This window comes from Neltuma alba, unplaced genomic scaffold (assembly GCF_004799145.2).
Source record: "Neltuma alba isolate B1F8T4 unplaced genomic scaffold, ASM479914v2 tig00005608_pilon, whole genome shotgun sequence".
NCBI classification, from domain to species: domain Eukaryota; kingdom Viridiplantae; phylum Streptophyta; class Magnoliopsida; order Fabales; family Fabaceae; genus Neltuma; species Neltuma alba.
Window position 1 is genome coordinate 16,102 of NW_021634172.1, and position 15,443 is coordinate 31,544.

A 15,443-nucleotide genomic window follows, 5' to 3' on the forward strand; every position below is an offset into this window, starting at 1 on the left:
TTAAGTGTTACCTAGATTCGTGTAGCGAATAACTACTCACTTTTTCATAGTCAGGTGTCTTGTTGTTAACTACAACTAATTCCGTAATCACTAGAACAATGTAAGCATTCCTTAGATTTGTGTAGAGAATAACTATTCATTTTTTCATAATCAGGTATCTTATTATTGTCAGGTACCTTATTATTAACTACAACGAATCTTGTAATCACTAGAACTATATAAGCGTTACATAGATTTGTTTAGAGAATAACTACTTACTTTTGCTCAGGGGCAAAAATGTCAATTCGCCTGAATTTCACAAATGACAGATTGGGTCAATGACCCATTGTGTCATTTTCGAAATTTAAGGACCCAATCTGGGATTTGGTATATTCCAAGGGCTTTTTCTGGAATTTTCCCTAATAAATATGTGTTGCCTTTTTCAAAATATGCTTGCTAATCAAGTTTGTTGGTTAGAACTATCATTATTCTGCTACTCTATTCATTATATTTGATTTGTGGCAAATTAATTCTGAAACTGGAATAGCACTAAGATTAATAGCTGTCTTCGTAAAAGTTCACAATACAAGTATTGATGTAACCTTAGGTTTTAGATTCCTCATGCCAGTTTGTAAAAGAAGATCATGGAAAGAACAGGAGATCGTAAGTTCTTTGGTCAATGACAATATTCTAATTATTATCGTCAATTTTTATATCATGGCTGTGTATTATATATAAAGTGCAACTTACTAGATACACACTACTAATCTGGATTTGGAAGTTTTCGAAAAGGTAGTTTTATGGTAAACACTTTGTATTTTCCCCTCTTCTGCGTCTTCTTCTCTCATTAATCTGAAACTCTCTCACTTGCCCTAATATCCAAAACTAGCCGTCTGTGTTTAATTTTTTAATATATTTAAATTTTATTTCTTGTACCTGTATTATATACTAATACAAGGATGTAATATAATTTTATTTAATTATTATATTATTGGTTTGACTGTTAACCTATAAACACACTTTCTCTTAAAAGTGTGTTTTTGCTTCTATATTATTTGAATCATAAAACTACATATATAATTAGAAAAACCGGCCCCACACGCTCTCTCTAGTTGTGTGTGATGTGTCTCCATCAGGATCACATACAAGATTATTTATTGAGACCGCAATGTCAATTTGTCGTTGACAACGAAACGTTTCAGCTGGGTTTCTTCATGACCACTTGGACCTATTGACTCTATTATATGTTATTCCTTGCCCTTGGTTTTCATATTTACTCCTCTGGTCTTGGTTTTAAGGCATTTCTAATGCTGCTTTTGATTTTTAATATAAGAGCTAATTGACCAATTTGAATAGATTAAGGAAACTAGTTAAATTAGTCATTTATAATAGATAGTTGTTGTCTTTCATTAAATATCCCTGCTAACAAATATATTGATTAGAACTACTACCTTCGGTCCTTAATATAAGACCTTGTTTATTTTTATTTGAGTCCTAAATATAATACCCCAATCCATTTTGTCTCTCATATTTATATATTTTTTTTTCAAGACAATCATTCTAACAATGATAGTTCTAATCAATATACTTGATTAGCAAAGATATTTTAAGAAAGACAACATCTATTTACTACAAATAACTAATTTAACTTCTTTTCTTAATCTCCTCAAATTAGTTAACTAGCTCTTATAATTAGGACCGGAGGTAGTACTATTATAATTATTACAAGGACTATCTTGGAAATAAGTAAATAAATATGAGAGAAAAATGAATTGGGTTCTTATATTTAAAACCAAAATAAAAGTCAAATAAACTCCTATATTAAGGACTGGAGGTAGTATGTTTTATACATATTAAGAAAAATCATAAACTATATTAACTCTTTCTTAAAATATAACAATTTTTTGAGTTTATCCATATTTAATATATAAATATTTAAAAAAATAACTATCTATATTATAATACATTAATGTCAAAATAGTATATTTATGCTACTACGTACTACGAAAATTTTTCTTTATTTTCCTTGTCAAATATAACCAAAGGAGTAAGTTGCAACCAATGAAATCGGTTACAACTAATCAAATCAGCTACGTCAAAATGTTGGCTAATTAAAATTAGTTTAAAAATAATAAATATGCAAGAAATGAATCATTTTGTCAAAGATATACCTTCTTTGTGAAAGAAGTGAGAGAGATATGAGTGGAAAAAATTGAGTCTAATAGTTTATTAAATAAGAGAAAATGAGTAATAGTTAATACAGGGTCGTACATTTAATAGGAATAAAAATAAAAAAGGACATAAAAATTTCAGCCAAAACAATAAATCATATAAAGTCCCATGCCTAAGAACGTAACTTTAACACACACACGTATATGTATATGTATATGTCTACATATATCTATAGGTACGAGGGAGTGTATCATACTTTTCTTCATGTCATTATCTTCTATGTGATAACCCCAATTCATGCAGAAGAAGGAATCAACGACTTTCAAAGAACCCACCACAACCTTTTTCATACGTTTGTTCATGTGTCTCAATCACACGTGTATGTCCACTTCCGCCATCTTTGTTAGTTCTTTTGACAATTGAAGTTTTGGTAGAGAAATTAACAAACCTCTAAACACCCTCACTGGTCTTCATCGATCACCACCATGAAGCCTCTTGAAAACGGCGACGTTTTGGTCCCACGGAACAACCTTTGCCCTTGGTTTCTTCACACCCGGCAAAAATTCCAAAAACAGCATCGTCGGAATCTGGTACAACCAAGTTTGAGAGCGAACCCTTATCTGGGTTGCCAACAGAGACAACCCTCTTAATGATACTTCTGGAATTCTCTCAATCGACATCCATGGGAACATCGTTCTATCTTGTTGCCAACCATACGAATCCAAATCCCATTTGGTCTTCCAATGTTTCACTCTCGTTGTCATCATATCCCCCTAAGACCTTCGCGAAGCTTCTAGACACAGGAAACTTGGTTTTGATCGAAAATAATGGCACAAGGTTCTTTGGCAGAGTTTTGACTATCCCTGCGACACCATGCTCCCGCTTATGAAATATGGATTGGATAAGAAGACCGGATTGAAAAGATTCCTTGCCTCATGGAAATCCCTTGACGACCCGAGACCCGGAAGCATGAGCTATAAGATCGACCCGAGAGGCTATCCTCAGTTCCTCGTCTACAAAAACGAGGACACAATCGATGGGGTTGGGTCTTGGACGGGTCAAAGATTTAAAAATATTTTGTTTATAATTTTGATTTGACTGTTATCATTTTTATTAATTTTAATTTATGCTTTGAGATTCTAAAATATATATTTTTTAATTTCTAATATTAAAGGACAATCTTTTGGTTACTCGTCAATTGAGAAGCGGAAGACGACGTTGAAGATGATGGTCGCTCAGGTTCAAGGTTGCGGCCGCTCTGCCTCTCGTCTCCCTCTTCTGCGATGATGATGATGAATGGAATGGAGGTCGTCGGCGGTGATGGAAGGAACGGAGATGGTCGCCGATCGGTATGGGTGTGAGAGAGATGTGGCGATGGTGAATGGAAGAGGAGGTGAAGGGTGGAGGTTGATGGTTTTACTCCCTGGCCGTCCGCTCTCCTCCTTCCCCCACCACCCCAAAAAAAACACCCCAAAAAAGAATAATATCAGACTAACCTAATGTTTTTTTTTTATTATTTTATAAAACAGTGCGCTCCATCAAGCCCTTCAGTGTCAATATTACTGGTCCTCTTTTGTAATTTCGCTAGTCTTTAATTGTCTTTTTCACTTTCAGCTCTAATTTTAATTTTCCTGTAATGAAATTCAAGATAATATAAATACCATGCATTGTAAAAATCAAATCAATTCAAACAAATTATAAAAATATGATAATTTTGCCCTTTTGAGCTGTATCTTCATGCAAACACTTTTAATTTAAATTAATCATAATAAATATAATCAAGCCCAATTTAATTAATAAAAATCCCAAACAAGATATGAAAAATCATGATAAAATAAAGATTTCTCAGTGACCTAAATAGGAATTTGGGTTAGTCAAGTGACTTTTTAAGAGATTTTTACAATTACAATAAATAAATTGAATGTGAAATAATAATAATAATAATAAATCGTAAAGATTCAAAATTAAAACAAAAGAGTTGCCTAAAGCAAAATTGTTGAATGATGGGATGTGAAATAGAGTAATGATTAATTATAATTTTTAAATATTCCATATTTAAAAAGATTTAAAAATATCTTGTTTATAATTTTGATTTGACTGTTATCATTTTTATTAATTTTAATTTATACTTAACTTTGAGATTCTAAAATATTTTGTTTTTAATTTCTAATATTAAAGGACAATCTTTTCGTTACTCGTCAAATCATGTCGGTATCTTTCTAATAAACCGGTCCCGATTTCACACAAATTTGAAGATCGGGGGTGAAAAACACCCTAATCACGGGAAAGAAGAACCAGGTAAGCGAAAATGGCCGTAAAGAGGAAGCGTTCTTCCCAGTCGAGAGCCCTGACGCGCACGAAAACAAAGGGCAGCAAACCAGTTCTTCCCCAAGATGTCATCACAATGATTCTCGTACGGCTTCCGGTAAAATCCCTAATCCGATTTCAATGTGTGTCCAAAGAATGGAAAAATCTATTCAAAACCCCATCTTTCATCGCAGAACACCTTCAGCACTCCACACACCAAAACCCGCTTCTTATTTTTGAAGATTTTGATTTTTATGATCGTTTTCGCCTACGTTTGCTCAACCGTGAGATGCGAGTCCGTGATGTTCAGACCCATCCCCGTATCAATTCTAGACACTCTTTTGTTTGGGCCGTCAATTCTTGCAATGGCTTGATCTGTATTGTTGGGTGGCTCCATCGTACGCAATCTCTTTCGATTTGCCTGTGGAATCCAGCGACTAGAAAGCTGAGAGAGGTGCCTGCTGGAGATTATGATTTGTGGGTGATTGTGTCTTTGTATGTAGGATTTGGATTTAGCCCAAACTCTTAATGATTACAAGATAGTGAAAATTCGTATGAACAATCTTTGGGTTATTAATGAAGTGGAAGTGTATTCATTAAATAAAAGGAGATGGAAGGAAGTAGAACTGGGAAGCTTAGATGGTGTAGCTGTTACTTCGCATGGCTTCACTTTTAATGGAGCTATCTTTTGGATTGGATCAAACCTTGGCGGCAGCATCCTGGTCTCATTTGACATAGCAACAGAAGTGTTTACATTGATACCGATGCCTCCTATACGCCTTTGGGCTACTCGTACATTTAGCCACAAACTTACAGTATATGATAACAAGCTTGCTATGCTATTTCCTGAAGGAGATTCGGTTCATTTGTGGGTGATGGAGGAGGGTTCATGTGCATCCAGGGAGAAATTGTGTTGGACTAAGAAATATGCTAGCCGCACATTTGAAGGCCCCAGGTTGTTCCCATTGACTACGATTTGGAGGAATGAAATTGTTTGCAATACAAGGGAACTGGGTGTGGACAAACGACCAATTGTTATGTGGAATGTCACAACTGATGAATTTAAGTTGTTAGATATCCGCAAATTTGGCGAGACTAGTTTCAGGGGTGGCATTTTTAATTATGTAGAAAGCCTTGCACTGATTGGCAATTAACATGGACGTCTAATAGCTTATTGGGTTTTAAATCTTGATTGTTATATTTCATATTTACCTTGTTCAAGCACTTTTGGAAGAGTTGGTTCATTCTGTAACTATGACCCTTCCTGTGCTTAGAGATTTTACTAAGAATGATGACTGCAGATATGCAACAACGGATGTTTGTAGCTTTATTTGACTTATCTATTTATTCAGCTTTCTTTCAAAGTTGGACGCATATTTTAGTTGCTGCCGTGCGGTTTATTTGGGGCCTTTTGTGATTAACTGGTTTGTGAATTTCGTTAGGTATATACGTAGTTGTCCTTCTTACTTTTTGTGCTACGTGATCCCTCCGAGAATAGCCTTTCCACTTCTCTTTCCTTCTATTTCTGTTCACTTCTCATCTTCAACCATAAGAGTGAAACTTTAACGGTAGATTTCATATTTTATAAAATTATGAATAAAATTTTAAATTTATTTAAAAAATAAATGAATTAAACTAGTAAATTTTAGTCATGATAATTTAAAACAATCATAAAAAAATATTCTGTAAAATTATTTCAAAAATATAAAATATAAACTGTTCATATTTCAATCTTAAAAGTTGAGTGAGAAGCGGATAGAAATAAACAGAAAGGGAAGTGAAGAGATCCTTTTACCGATCCGTTCTTATATTCAATCTTTGTTCCTTGATTCTTTTTTCAACGAAGTCTATGATCAAATAAAAGCACATGGAAGGAAGTAGAATTGAGGAAGTTCTTAGATGGTGTAACTATCACTTCAAATAGCTTCACTTTTAATGGAGCTATCTTGTGGATGATGACGACATTATAGTCTCGTTTGACATAATAACAGGAGTGTTTACATTGATACCAATACCTCCTTTACCCTTTTTGGTTTCTCGTAAACCATTTGGCAAACCTCTTTTTGTAAAAGATCCTACAGTATATGATAACAAACCTGCTATGCTATTTCATACTTTGAGTAAAGACCTCGAATCGTCTTTGATTCACTTGTGGGCGATGGAGGAAAGCACATATATGTGCATCTAGGGAGAGATGGTGTTAGACTAAGAAGTATACTAGCCGCCCTTTTCGCGGCCGCTTGTTGGATCCGGTGACTATTTAGCGGAATGAAATTGTTGGCAATGCGTCTGCTAGAGGAGAATCTCTCCATTTAATTTCCTCTCTACTTTCTCTTCATTTATTATTTTTATCATTAGATTAACATCCAACTGTTGAGATTTAATATATTATAACAATATTATTATAATATCAATCAAATAAAAATATATACATGTATGAGTAGTGAGAAATTAATATACAGACGTTCCTTCTATAGATTTTTATTAAAATATTTTATAATTTTTTTTGTGTTTTGATCCTGTGCTGTTTGATTATAATAACATCATAGTATTTATTTATGCATAAGTTAAAGTTATTTATATATAATTTTATTATTTAATATTATATAATATATTAAATCTCAACCATTAGATATTAATCCAATGGTACAGATAGTAAATGGAGGGAAGCGGGGAGAAAGCTAAATGGAGCTTTTTCTCCCACCCCCCCCCCCCCCGGGGAGGGCTTGGATCTAAACAAACTGATTGACGAAAAACTTTTATGTTCAATTTCACAACTAATGAATTTAAGTTGCTCGATATCCGAAAATATAGACATGGTTATGATATTTTCAATAATGTAGAAAGCGTTGTACAAATTGGCAAGATGGACGTTGAATAGCTAATTGGGTTTTAAATCTTGATTATTATATTTACTTTGTTAGAGCAATTTGGAAGGATTTGGTTCATCCTGCAACTATATGAGGCTTCGTGTCCGTTAGTGATTTTATTTGACTTATCTATGATATCATATATCAAGTTATCCAGTTTTCTTTCAAAGTTGGAGGCAAATTTTAGCTGCTGGTGTGTGGATTTTTTGGGGCTCTTTACATATTCGGCTAATACATATACCTATTATTCTGCGTACTATGTGAAGGAAGAAAAGTAAGCGAAGCAAGTGTAATTAAGTTTCTTGCTTCTTTTTTCTTTTTTGTTTAATTTCTAATGGGTATATGAATTAAATGAACTAGTTTGTGATCTTGGGTATGTACGTAGTTGTCCTTCTGACTGTTTATGCTTTATTCATTTTGGATACGTGATCCCTCCTTATATTCAATCTTTTTTCATTATTGATTCCTTAGTTTGTATATATAATGAAGGATAGAATTATTATTGTTGATGTTGAATTGTGATAAATCATCATGTATCCTGCAATCCGTTTGAAAACTTATGCGTACTGTGTTTTTGAATTAAAGTTTAACCAAACTCCATTTTCATGTTTTTTCCCCCTATGTGACCTGAATTCATATATCATGAATGCTCTGTATCTTGCCCAATAAAATGTGTTTATTAAAAAATTTTGACCTCTCAAAAATTATCTTCAAAATACTTGCTTACCTCTCAGCATTGGAACTCTTTGCCATCCACACGAATTCCCATCATTTAAACGTTAATAGAAAAGAAATCTCATTAAATCCAGCTGAAATATCAGAATTTAAATTTAAGCTTACATTTTTAACAAACTTTTAATCAAGCTAAGAGGTCTCATTATGGATTTTTGAATGTTATTAAAACACCAGAATGCATTTATATAGTTAAAGAGAAAAAATTTCCGTTTTGAGTAAATAAATGAAATTGTATTATGATAAGATACGGTGGAATTTTTTTTTTCCTGAACGCCAATGATCTGTTAAGATCATAGTTACGCAAATTTTCATAACTTCAAAATATTTTTCCAAAGTCAAATAAATACAATTTTTTTTCCAATCTAAATCAATCAAATAAAGCATCCAAAATGAAAAAGAAATATTTGTTAATAACCATCGTCCTTACTTATTTGAAAAATAAGTCGTTTTATTCTTCACCTTAACTCAGTTAAAATTAAACTGATGGCAGCCAATTTTGAAAGACTGATATGATCTCAACAATTAATATATCTTTCAATTTCCCGAAGGTAGTCTGCTACTCCATTTATTATATTTGATTTGTGGCAAATTAAACAATTCTGAAACTGGTTGACCACTAAGATTAATAGTTGTCTTCATCATAAGTTCACGATACAAGTATTGATGTATCCTTAGGTTTTAGATTCCTCTTGCCAGTTTGTAGAAGAAGATCATGGAAGTAACAAGAGATCCTAAGTTCTTGTGTCAATGACAATATTCTAATTCATCATCAAATTTTATATCTTGGCTGTGTTATATATCAATCTAAATACTAATAAAGTTCAACTTACTCGATAACACGATTAATGGATTTGAAAATTTTTGGAAAGGTAGTTTTATTGTAAACAATTTGTATTTTCTCCTCTTCTGCGTCTTCATCTCCCATTAATCTGAAACTCTCTCACTTGCCCTAATATCCAAAACTAACCATCTGTGTTTATTTTTTAATATATTTAAATTTTATTTCTTGTACATGTATTATGTACTGATACACATATATAATATAATTTTATTTAATTATTATATTATTGGTTTGACTGTTGAGCTATAAAAACTGTAACCTGATGCTAACCTTTCCGGTTGGATGTCCAATCTTTCTCTTAAAGGTGTGTTTTTGCTTCTATATTATTTGAATCATAAAACTAAATACTCCCTCAGTCCTTAATATATAACCTAATTATTGAGTTAATTTTGATCCTAAATATAAGACCTATTTCTCATATTTATCAATTTTTCATAAATTACCCCTATGCATACCCCCTTAACCATAATTAAGTAGAAGAGGGAGGGAGGATATTAAGGAAGATGATTATGATATTTTAGGAAAAACATGTCATATTTTTTATAGTTAACTAACTTACCTAACTTTCTTAATATAATCAAATTAGTTAAATAGCTCTTATATTAAAAACGGGAGAGTATATAATTAGAAAAACTGGTCTCACACTCTCTCTCTAGTTGTGTGTGATGCGTCTCTATCAGGATCACATGCAAGGTTATTTATTGAGACCGCAATGTTAATTTGTCGTTGATAAGGAAACGTTTCAGCTAGGTTTCTTCATGACCGCTTGGACCTAATGACTCTACTCTATCTTGCTCCTTGCCCTCGGTTTTTATATATAATCTGATCTTATATTTAAGACATTTCTAATACTACTTTTAATTTTTAACATAAGAACTAGTTGTCTAATTTAAATAGATTAAGAAAACTAGTTAAATTAGTTATTCGTACTAAATAGTTATTGTCTTTCCTAAAATATCATTACTAATCAAGTATATTAGTTAAAACTACCATTATTATAAGAACTATCTTAAAAAAATAAATAAATATGAGAGACAAAGTGAATTGGGGTCTCATATTTAGAATCAAAATAAAAGTCAAATAAACTCTTATATTAAAGACTGGAGGTAGTATGTTTTATACATGCAAAGAAAAATCATAAACTATATTAACTCTTCCTTAAAATATAATAATTTTTAAACTTCATCCATATTTAATATATATATCTTTGAAAAAATAATTATCTACATTATAATAAATGAATGTCAAAATAGTACATTTATGCCACTGCTAAGAAAATTTTTCTTTCTTTGCCTTATAATATAGAACCAAAGGAGTAAGTTACAACCAATGAAATCAGTTACAACTAATCAAATCAGCTACGTCAAAATGTTGGCTAATTAAAATTAGTTCAAAATAATAAATATGCAAGAAAAGAATCGTTTTGTTAAAGATATACCTTATTTGTGAAAGAAATGAGAGAGATATGAGTGGAAAAAATTGAGTCTAATAGTTTATTAAATAAGAGAAAATGAGTAATAGTTAATATACGGTCATGCATTTAATGGGAATAAGAAAAAAGACATAAAAATTTCAGCCAAAACAATAACTCATATAGAGGATCAGTAGTCCTATGCCTAAGAATGTAACATTCACACACACACACACACACACATCTATATATAGGAGGAAGTGTATCATACTTTTCTTGATGTCATTATCTTCTAACAAATATATGTATATGTATATGTCTACATATATCTATAGGTAGGAGGGAGTGTATCATACTTTATATATGTTATTCCTTGCCCTAGGTTTTCATATTTACTCCTCTGGTCTTATATTTAAGACATTTCTAATGCTACGTTTGATTTTTAATATAAGAGCTAATTGACTAATTTGAATAGATTAAGAAAACTAGTTAAATTAGTTATTTGTAATGGATAGTTATTGTCTTTCATAAAATATCCTTGCTAACAAATACATTGATTCGAACAACTACCTCTGTTCCTTAATATAATTTAATATAAGACCTTGTTTGACTTTTATTTTGGTCCTAAATATAAGACTCCAATCCACTTTGTCTCTCATATTTATATATTTTTTTTCAAGACAATTCTTCTAACAATGATGTTCTAATCAATATACTTGATTAGCAAGGATATTTTAGGAAAGACAACATCTATTTATTACAAATAACTAATTTAACTTCTTTCCTTAATCTCCTCAAATTAGTCAACTAGCTCTTATAAGTAGGATCGGAGGTAGTACTATTATTACAAGGACTATCTTGGAAATAAGTAAATAAATATGAGAGAAAAAATGAATTGGGGTCTTATATTTAGAACCAAAATAAAAGTCAAATAAACTCCTATATTAAGGACTCGAGGTAGTATGTTTTATACACACTAAGAAAAATCATAAACTATATTAACTCTTCTTTAAAATATAACAATTTTTTAAGTTTATCCATATTTAATATATAAAGTTATAAACCTTTAAAAAAAAACTATCTACATTGTAATACGTAAATGTCAAAATAGTACATTTATGTCACTAATAAGAAAATTTTTCTTTATTTGCATTATCAAATAGAGCCAAAGGAGTAAGTTACAACCAATGAAATCAGTTACAACTAATAAAATCAGCTACGTCAAAATGATGGCTAATTAAAATTAGTTTAAAAATAATAAATATGCAAGAAATGAATCATTTTGTCAAAGATATACCTTCTTTGTGAAAGAAGTGAGAGAGATATGAGTGGAAAAAATTGAGTCTTATAGTTTATTAAATAAGAGAAAATGAGTAATAATATACGGTCATGCATTTAATGGGAATAAAAAAAAAAAGACATAAAATTTCAGCCAAAACAATAACTCATATAAAGGATCAGTAGTCCTATGCCTAAGAATGTAACATTCATATATATATATATATATATATATATGTATACACACACACACATATATCTATATATAGGAGGAAGTGTATCATACTTTCCTTCATGTCATTATCTTTTATGTGATGACCGCAACCCGTGCAGAAGAAGGAACCAAAGACTTTCAAAGAACCCACCATAACCTTTTTCATACGTTTGTTCATGTGTCTCAATCACACATGTACCTCCACTTCGGCCATCTTTGTTAGTTGTTTGACAGTTGAAGTTTTGGTAGAGAAATTAACAAACCTCTAAACACCCTCACTGGTCTTCATCGATCACCACCATGAAGCTCCTTCTGGCTAAAGAGCTAACTCTGATCAATATTCCACATTTCCTAATTCTCTTCCTCTTCTCTTCTTCTTGTCACTCCCTAAACAGAATAACCCCAGGCAAGCCTCTTAAAAACGGCGACGTTTTGGTCTCCGACGGAACAACCTTTGCCCTTGGTTTCTTCACACCCGACGAAAATTCCAAAAACAGCTTCGTCGGAATCTGGTACAACCAAGTTTCAGAGCGAACCCTTGTCTGGGTTGCCAACAGAGGCAACCCTCTTAATGATACTTCTGGAATTCTCTCAATCGACATTCATGGGAACATCGTTCTTGTTGCCAACCATACGAATCCAAATCCCATTTGGTCTTCCAATGTTTCACTCTCGTCGTCATCATCTCCCACTAAGACCTTCGCGAAGCTTCTAGACACAGGAAACTTGGTTTTGGTCGAAAATAATGGCACAAGTAAGGTTCTTTGGCAGAGTTTTGATTATCCCTGCGACACCATGCTTCCGCTTATGAAACTCGGATTGGATAAGAAGACCGGATTGAAAAGATTCCTCACCTCATGGAAATCCCTTGACGACCCGAGACCCGGAAGCATGAGCTATAAGATCGACCCGAGAGGCTATCCTCAGTTCTTCGTCTACAAAAACGAGGACCCAATCTATCGGGCTGGGTCTTGGACGGGTCAAAGATGGGGCGGAATACCCGAGATGATCCCAAACTATTTCATCTTCAACGTTAGCTTCGTGGATGATGCAAATGAAACGAGCATAATGTACAGTCTCAACGATCCTTCAGCGTTATCAAGAATGGTTCTTGATAATTCGGGTCACTTGAGCCGATACACGTGGCAACCCGAAGGCCATAGATGGCAGGAAATCCTACACATTCCAAGAGATAACTGTGACCATTATCGGCGATGCGGGTCCAATAGTTACTGTGACTCGTATTATGTTGTTGCAGACAAGTTTCAATGTGTGTGCTTGCCTGGATTTGAATCCGAAAACCCAGAAATGAGAAAGGGGTCGGGTGGTGGGTGCGTGAGGAAGAAGGATGTGTCCACGTGTCAAAGTGGGGAGGGGTTTGTGAAAGTGCCACGTGCGAAACTACCAGATACATCAAAGGTAGAGTTGGATGATAAGAGCATTGGCATGAGCTCGGAAGAATGTAAAGAGAAGTGTGCGAAGGATTGTTCATGTGAAGCATTTGCGAGTGCAAATGAGGTCACTCTGAGAGGCTGCCTGACGTGGCATGCTGACATGGAAGACATTAGGATATTTAATAGTGTGGGTCAAGATTTGTATGTTCGTGTGGATGCAGTTGAATTAGGTACAATTCTTATATTCACTTCTTTTTATTTTATTAATTTTTCCCTTTTAAATTAAATTCATGTTTTAGACGTATGATCATTATTCCTCTAGCTAGTTCATACAGCCTTCCAATTCCTAATATAGGAATTAGATAACTCATTCATTGAGATTAAAAAATTAGTTAAATTGTAGTTATCACTCCTTTAGTTGATACTTTTTCCAATCACACTTGTTATCTTGTTATTATTGATTGTTAAAATATGCATAAGTACTCATAAATTTATCCATCAATACTTGTAGTTTTTTATCAGCTCTCATTATGTAAATTAGATTTGTAAATTTTCATATTAACACTTGTTATTTTTGTGTTATTAGCTTTTAAAATACATGCGTCCTTATAAATTCACCTATAAAATATGGATACTTATTATTTTGCTATTATTTATTGTTAAAATGTGTATGTGAATATAATCAACTTGACCTCTTTTTTTTTTTTTTAAATCGTCATATTTTCCAAACTGCAAAATATAATATTATGGAAATTTTGAGGAAAATGAAAAGTCCCTGATTAACAGATTAATTAATAAATGGTTACCTGGAATTCAAAGGAGCGTAAGTACTTGATGTGTATATAAAAAAATATAGAAAATATAATTTCAGATATCATTTTCCAATTAATTTTTCAATCAGAGACTTTTTCTTTCCCTAATTTTCCCAATATATTATTCTTATAGAAAATTTCAATGGTATTGTCTTCTTCAACATATCATTCTTATCTCTGCAGCTAAATATGAAAACAAGCCTCATAGTTCTCTTGGCAAGAAGGGGATGGGCGCACTAGTCGTTTCTGTTTGCCTCTTAATGTTGGTGATCACTTTTGTGTATTGGTTTGCAAAGAAGAAGAAACAAGGTAAGCTAAATTTTTATGAATTTGTCAAAACAAAAAAAAAAAGATCACTTTTCTAGGGCAGCTGAATTATATTTATTGCGCTTGATCTTTTACCATTCTTTTAATATACAGCGAGAAGAAGGCTTGATGGATATTTAGTTGATAGAGGAAATGGTTCGGATTTATCATTGTTCGATCTAAGTGATATAATTGCAGCAACTGAGAATTTCTCTGATGCTAACAAGCTTGGACATGGTGGTTTTGGTTCAGTTTATAAGGTAGTCATTCGCTGGTAGTTGGTCTTAAATTTCACGACGTTGAGATGAACATCATTTTTAATTCAATGGCATTAATATTTTTTAAAACCATGCCTTATATGTAACACTTAATAGGAAATTGAAGTAATATTTTTGACTTCAGGGTATACTGCAAAATGGAATGACTGTAGCAGTGAAGAGGCTATCACAGCATTCTGGACGAGGCACTAAAGAGTTCAAAAATGAAGCTACTTTAATGGCAAAGCTCCAACATAGAAATCTTGTAAAGATTTTAGGTTATTGCATACAAGGAAAAGAGAGGATATTGATCTATGAATATTTGCCAAATAAAAGTTTGGACATTTTCATTTTTGGTACGTCTTCTTTCAAGAGTTTTTGCATAAGTAATATTGAAACTTTCTTCTTGTTTTTTTTTTTTTTTTGGTTGTTGTTCTATAATATCGAAGTTTATCAAGTGTTCTTCACTTTTGATAGTTTTAATATTTTGTTCAGATCAAGCAAAGAAGTTACATTTAGACTGGAGCAAACGATTTGATATCATTTGTGGTGCTGCAAGAGGAATCTTATACCTTCACCATGATTCAAGATTAAGGATAATTCACAGAGATTTGAAAGCTAGTAATGTCTTGTTAGACTCTGTGTTAAATCCAAAAATTTCTAATTTTGGCATGGCTAGAATATTTGGTGGAGACCAGATTGAAGCAAACACAAACAATGTTGTTGGAACCTAGTAAGTACTCAACAATGCAAAAACACCACTATTTTAAAGTAGAATGAATTTTGTAACATCTGATAATCTTTTCTAATTTACAGTGGTTACATGTCACCTGAATATGCAATGGAAGGATTGTTCTGAACAAAATC

General features: G+C 32.5%; 1 protein-coding gene across 1 annotated transcript; it reads left to right on the top strand.

Moving 5' to 3' along the window:
- Positions 1-12,107: 12,107 nt before the first annotated feature.
- Positions 12,108-15,170, top strand: LOC114748104 (G-type lectin S-receptor-like serine/threonine-protein kinase At1g11410). The gene is made up of 5 exons (XM_028936460.1): positions 12,108-13,431; positions 14,197-14,322; positions 14,434-14,579; positions 14,722-14,932; positions 15,136-15,170. Exons 1-5 carry the CDS (start codon positions 12,108-12,110, stop codon positions 15,168-15,170), a joined length of 1,842 nt encoding a protein of 613 aa, XP_028792293.1.
- The last annotated feature ends 273 nt before the right edge of the window (positions 15,171-15,443 follow it).

Coding starts and splice junctions, on each gene's coding strand:
- LOC114748104 (XM_028936460.1), top strand. CDS start 12,108: ATGAAGCTCCTTCTGGCTAAAGAGCTAACTCTGATCAATATTCCACAT. Junction 13,432..14,196: donor TGTGGATGCAGTTGAATTAG/GTACAATTCTTA, acceptor TTATCTCTGCAG/CTAAATATGAAAACAAGCCT. Junction 14,580..14,721: donor GTTTTGGTTCAGTTTATAAG/GTAGTCATTCGC, acceptor TTTTGACTTCAG/GGTATACTGCAAAATGGAAT.